Genomic DNA, 6,724 nt, shown 5'->3' on the forward strand with positions numbered 1-6,724 from the left:
GGAGCGCGGCCGGGCGGGCGCCGGGGAGCCGGCGGTGCCGCTCCGAGCTCCGCCTTCTCCGCACCCCCGCTGCTTCTCGCAGCCCTGTCCGCCAGGGATCAGCCTTGTTGCTTCTCTGCTTCAGAGCCAAAATACCATCCTCCCTTTGCCCCCCGTCCCCGTCTCCCTGCTTACTGCAGTGCATAAACTGACCGTGAGCAGAGGCAGAAATGCTATTCTTCCAGGTGTGTGGTATATTCAGGAGTGGGATTTGGGGAAACGCACTTGCTTTTATGCTTCAAATATTTTTTAATTTCTCACGAAGGACTCCAAAATATTTTACGTGTGTTTAGCTGTGAGAAACGTTTGTGCCATGTTATAAAAAGGGCTTTCAGGCCATCCGCTTTTTCCACCCGGTGGGTGTCTCTGCACAGCTACGGATGTCCAACCACCCCTTTGCTGTCTCAAGAGAAGAGGAGATTCATGAGAAAATTTGAATGCTGTCATCTCAGCACCTGCTCTTGGCTCTGCTTACAGTCACCCGAGAGAAGAGGCACTTGTGTTGCACAGTCCCCCTCCCCAGGCAGATGTCTGACACAGAAGAGATGAGATTTGCTCTGCAGAGAGGCAGACTCACTCGGACATGCTTACATTACAGAAGTCCAGAAGACAGGTGAGGTCAGAAGACACCTCCCTCCCCCCAGATGACTGCAATGCAGATCTGTTAAGAGGTGTATGACTGACATCGTACTCCCCAGCAGCCAACGCATCTCAGTTTAATGCCTGACACATCTGGAGAGCAGCTGGAGATATGCACCAGGGATGGCTGCTAAGCAGATGACTGTGTATGGATATACACCATCCTGACCTTGCTTTTTCATGGAAATTTCTGTCACTGATCTCTCTGTTGTCCTTTCATTAATGACCTCCAGCTTCACTTACTTCCTCCTTTGTTGTTCTGCAATGAATTTAAGCAAAATGCTCTGTGGGAAGCACACAGGCATCTGCCTGATTAGGCTGTCTATGTAGACCACGGAGGATGTCATGCAGGAATGGGCAACGTATGCTACAGGCTTTGACAGGGAGGAGGTGGACAAGACCTGCAAGGTCAGCAAGGCCATTCTCTGGCTCCCACTGGCAAAGCAGCTTTGTTCCCAGTGGAGTATGTTCCTGACCAGTTTAGCTGGCCCTTGTGCATGGGTTTCCAGCTTTTCCTGCTGGGGCCATTGCAGAGGCTATCTAGCCTGGCTGCGGTTGTGGTTTGCACCTGGATCAGCACCTGGTTTTCTAAAGGAACTCAGTTTCCAGACACAAGTTTCTTGATTGCATCAGGCAGAAGCAAAGTTTTATTAGAGAATTTTTTTCACCAGTGGGTACATTAGTGATCCTGACTAACTCAAGTAACTTCTAGAGATTACAGCATTACAGAACAGAAGTAGCAGAACAGAGAAGAAGGTGGCCCCCAGTAGGCCCCTTTAGATACATGGCAAAGCATCGCTGAGTTACTTCTACTTTCTCTGCATAGAGGCGTGCAGTGAACATGGAGTGTTCTTGTTTTGTCTGTGGCTTTCTCTGTATGTCATCTTCTAGTCCATTCCTCCTTAATCACAAATTCTCCTGCAGGTCACTGGAGAAAAAATATAGCAGCGTTATTTGATTGGAACAGAGATAAAATCCTTCAAATAACAAAAATTTGGGTTATGTAGTGCCCTTATTTCAAGAATACACTCTGTTAAACAAGAGCAGTTGGCAGACAACCCAGGAAACCCCAGAAATTCCCTAAATAATTGTGTTTTAATGGGAATTTGCACTTGTAAAGTTACAGCTTTGCTCTTCTTTTCACTCCTTCCAGACTCTTTTGCTAAGCTCTGTTTGGCTGTCGTCTTCGTTACTTCTACTTCCAGATCTTTTCTTTATGCCTCATTTCCCCCAGCTTTCTCCTTTTAGTCCTACTGCTCCCTCTTGTCTCTCATTTGCTTTCTGCTACTCCGCATTCAGTCAGAGCTCTCTTCAAACCTATTTTTTAGTGACACAGCCAATTTTGCACTGTTGTTGGATCCATTGTAACAGATCATACCTATAACACAGTAACTCTCTGAGAAGATGCCAATAACGCGTCCTCAGAGAGTGTGTTGTTTCCTGGCCTTATTATGAAGGAACAAACTGAAAAAAACAGTTTCCCTTTTGTGCAATGACGGCTCTTACCTTGTATATCTCCACTCTTGCAGGGTGGGACTTGGGGCTGGCAATGGGAAGATGAACTTGTAGTATAGCTGTGGCTTGTCCTAATGACTCCTCCTCCTACACCAGTTCCTACTCCGATTCCTCCTCCATGACTAGTGGGATAAATTTGGTGAGAGAAATAAGGAATTTTAGAACTTAACATGACACTGCTGACTGACTAAATGACACAAAGTCTCAAACTATGTCTTTTATAGGGGTTTGGGTATTTTACGTTGTGTTCTTTTTTCATTTTCAGAGTTACTTTGCATTTGTGCCCTCCTTTGGCATGAAAACGCAATGCAGAGCTTTGCAATTAATTCTTATTTTGACAGTTCTCGCCCGTCTTACTACAGAAAAGAGATTGTTACGAATAATACGACTTAACACCAGTAGTTGCAATGTTGTAACTAGCAGTTAACAGATTTGGTTTCTCTGCTTTGCAAATCCCAAGGAGTAACATTTAGTTCAGATTTGAATGTTCATCACAGTAAAGTTGCTCAGGAGACAACTTTTCCATCTCAGTGAAAGCATTAAGGTGGACTAAAGATTATGTCGGATTCCCAATCCGTAATACAGATCCTTGATATTTTCATTTATTCATTTATTCATTTAGAGATCTACATACATAAGGTCCTGCTGTCCTCCTTCCAACAAGCACCGGTAGGTCTGAATCTCCTGCTCCAAGCGGCATTTGACGTCCAATAAGGTCTTGTATTCTTGGTTCTGGCACTCTATTTCTGCTCTTATTTCAGCCAACTGCTGCTCCACGCATGTGATCTGGTTCTGTAGCTCACCGAGGAGGGTGTTGTACTGGCACTCAGTCTCAGCCAGAGAGGATTCCAAATTATTTCTCTGATAAACAAGACAACCAAATGAAGAAACAACATTCATTAAGTGTCACCCTGGAGGTTATTATTTCCAATGCAAAAATGAAGGAGCTATTCACCACCATCATGCTGATTGGTAGGTCTGGCTGTTCATGTTAAGAGATCCAGCAGTAACCATGCCACAGCTATAAGTAAGCTCACCACCCACCTGGCTGAGCTGAGCTTGAAGATCGATTTCCAGAGCTTGCAACTGGCGTCTCAATTCGGTAACCTGGTTGTTGCACGTCTCTACCTCCTGACCGCTTGTAATAACCTCCCGATTCACCTCCTCAATCTGAAAATCACCAATCCAGAATAAAGAGCTTCAGAGAATATCTGTGTAAAATGGACTTGCTTACACAGAAGCAGAATACAGTGAGTAGCTAGCAAAAAGAAAAGTGAGCAGGGTGAGTTCTCTGTGCACTGGGCGTTAACTGCCAGCTTCAACTGCTTGCTCTTTTTACAAATTGCATTAACCTTGTGGCTATTAAGTCTCTTTAATCCAAATGTGGAATATCTCAGTTCCAGCAACACACCACAAGGCCTTGCGGCAAATGCTGCTGTTCCAGATGGGACATAACAAACTGGTCAGACAAGCCTGTGTCTTCTGTGGAACACGGGGTATAATGAGTGCTGATCTCGGGCTTCACTGTAAAGGAAGAACTGCTTATTGTCTCCACGTCTGTTTTCTGAGACAATCCTGTGCCCTGAAATGTGCATGTCAGTTTGTTTCGCAGCAGGTGTGTGTTGCTTACCTTGCACTCATACCAATCCTCAACTTCCTTGCGGTTGCGCGCTATCAGTGTTTCATACTGGCATCTCAAATCCTCCAAGATTTGCCTGAGATCTGGTCCAGGGCAGGCATTGACCTCCACACTCACGTCTCCAGTTGATTGTTTTCTCAGGCAATTCATTTCCTGGAAACATAACCCAGATCAGATGCATACTGGCTTTTGAAAGACAACAAAGAAAAGCAGAGCTTGGTGGCTAAGAACAGCGCTCCCTGCGAGGGGTGCCTCCCAGCTGTGGCTGTAAAGCACTGGAAGATGGTGCAAGTGTTTGTTTTCCCCAACAAAACTGTTGGGTAATTTCTTTTCTCATCCACTGGACTCAGCAGCGACTTTCACCCCCCTCTGGCATTCCCAGTGCCAGCGCAGCCCCGAGAGCAGCAGCCGCCTCTCTGCCAGAGCTCCCGCACCACCCACGAGGCAGACAGGTCCGAACCCCAGAAGTGTTTGATGGGAAAGCTGTGGCGTGAAAGCGGTTGATCTTTACTTTTAAATTTAGAGCACATTCGTGTAGGCAAAGTTTTATGTCAGGGCTATGGTGCTCCTAGGGAAAGGGCAGGACCCTACCTCCTCGTGGTTCTTCTTCAGGCAGCAGAGCTCCTCCCGCAGCGACTCCAGCTGTGCCTCCAGGTCAGACCTGCAGAGAGTCAGCTGATCCAGGACTTGGCGTAAGCCATTAATGTCAGCCTCCACGCTCTTGGCGCAGGGCAGCTCCGTCTCGTACCTGAGGGTGAGAAAGAAAGCAGAAATTCAGAATGGTAACATCTCACATGTGCTCAGTTTATGCAAAGATCTCCTTTCCCACCTACTTGCTCTAAACGGTATTTTGTTGTCTAAGCTGAACGCACTGTGCATTAGATTTCTGCTCTGCAGTGATGTCTTGTTATGTGAAAGCTTTTCTTCCTCAACTATTTTTTTCCTGCTCCTGATCACTGTATGTTTGATACCACTTATTCAGCTGCATTTCTGGTTCGCTGATCCCAATCTGCACTGGTCTGTGATGGAAATGCGCCAACTACACCACTATGGACCACTCCCTCCAATGTCGGTCCCCAGCCCTCACCAACAAACACTTGCCAAATGTTTTACCCGAGAATACTAATTAAGGGAGGGCTGGTGACCAAAAGCAAAATGCGTTTCGTCACTCCATCCTGTCCTAATGTGGTGTTGTAGTGAGACTTGTCTGAAGTCTCTGTAATTAGTGCACTGAGACTCCACAAGTGAGATGTAAAGGAGCAGGGAGGAGGCAAGGGAGTTCATCTACACAGAGGGGCACTCACTTCACACGGAAGTCGTCAGCAGCCATCCTGCTGTTATCAATGTCCAGAATGATCTTGTTGTTATCAATGGTTGCGCAGACAATCTGGAAAAGAGCAGACCATGAGAGATATCTCACTTCTCTCTGCTGTTATAGTCTATAGGTGTATCTAGATTGCAGTTAGGTAGTAAGTCTTCACAATTTCCTTTTTCTGTTACCATCTTACTTAAGTAACCTTGTTCCTTGAGTGGAGCAGTTGCAGGAGGTAGCTTTGCCTCCTTAACTCACAGTCAGTAAAGAAAAGAGGTTGACTGTGTAGAGGTTGGGAGTTAAAGAGTTGTGAGGTGGGACTTCCCAATTTCAAGGTCTGAAGGCAAGTTCTAAAGATGCTTCACAAAGAAGTGAACCTAAAGAACCTTCCTTGAGACATTAAGTCTCAGCTGACATTCAGGCTGGCGTGTTCTTGGCTTCAAGCTTAAGGATCTTCAGGGAGATAGTTGGAAGGTATCTGTGAGCCTTAAGGTCAGCTGTAACTTTCATTGTGGACATATTAGTATCAGGCTCTTTTTGCCACTGCAGCAATCAATTTTAAATACTCAACTTTTCTCACCTAGAATTTATAATGCTTCATTTGATACAGCATTTGATATGCATGTTTTGCTCTTGTTCTATAGTTCTCTTTGCTTTGCTCTTCCTACTGGGCTGACACCACTACATTTCCTCAGAGCACACTTGGTGATATCATATTTATAATTGTATAGTCAAAACACAATGTAACAAAGCATCCTTTTCCTTTTTAAGAGTAATATCCCACCTGTATCCCCTTGCAGCATGCATCTTTAATATGCACCCACGCTCAACAATATCATAGGAGAAAGTGCCAAAATTTATGTTTGCAAAGAAATTTAACATCACCAAAGTTACCTCTAACAATTGGAGTAGGTTCTAAACACAAATTCAGAAATAAGCTTTAAATAGAGGAGGAACAACTGAAAAAGGGGATTACCTGATTTTGAAGATCTTCAATTTCTTTGTAATAGCAGCTGTAGTCCCGGGGCTCACAGGAGAGGCCCTGTGTAGTATACCACTCTCTGATTCTGCATTCCAGTTCAGCATTTTCCTTCTCCAAGCACTTCACCTTGTCCAGATAGGAAGCCAGGCGGTCATTGAGATTTTGCATGGTGACCTTCTCATCGCAGGATGAAAGCAAACAGTCGCCACCAAGACCACCAACAACCACACCGCCTCCAAGGCCAAAACCAAGGCCATTGCCATAGCAGTTGCCACCTCCATAGCTCCCACCAGCCAAGCTACCAACACTCAGTCCCCCTCCATAATTCACTCCACTGCAGTAACTCCTTCCAGAAAAACCTCTGCCACTGCCTATCCCATAGGAAGAAATCCGTGCTCCACCACCACCACCAATGATACAGCTGCCACCACTGCTCCTGCCTTTGCTAGACACAGTAATAGTCTCCTTAATGTTGCAACTCATGGCGACAGCAGTTGGAAATGCAAGCAGAAGCCCAAAGCAAGATGCACAGCTTGATATTAAATCAGACTGCGAGTTGTCCGTGGCCACGAAACTCTATTTATACCTTCCACAGTGG

At 45.6% G+C, this 6,724-nt stretch overlaps 1 protein-coding gene across 1 annotated transcript; it reads right to left on the minus strand.

The window, feature by feature from the left end:
* Window positions 1-1,505: 1,505 nt before the first annotated feature.
* LOC103901657 (keratin, type I cytoskeletal 19) lies at window positions 1,506-6,724 on the minus strand. The gene is made up of 8 exons (XM_009282577.2): window positions 6,121-6,724; window positions 5,137-5,219; window positions 4,424-4,580; window positions 3,824-3,985; window positions 3,238-3,363; window positions 2,828-3,054; window positions 2,185-2,315; window positions 1,506-1,606 (listed from the first exon to the last, which is right to left on the minus strand). Exons 1-8 carry the CDS (start codon window positions 6,607-6,609, stop codon window positions 1,581-1,583), a joined length of 1,401 nt encoding a protein of 466 aa, XP_009280852.1. The 5' UTR covers window positions 6,610-6,724; the 3' UTR covers window positions 1,506-1,580.

Source organism: Aptenodytes forsteri, unplaced genomic scaffold (genome assembly GCF_000699145.1).
Source record: "Aptenodytes forsteri isolate BGI_AS27 unplaced genomic scaffold, ASM69914v1 Scaffold492, whole genome shotgun sequence".
Taxonomy (NCBI): domain Eukaryota; kingdom Metazoa; phylum Chordata; class Aves; order Sphenisciformes; family Spheniscidae; genus Aptenodytes; species Aptenodytes forsteri.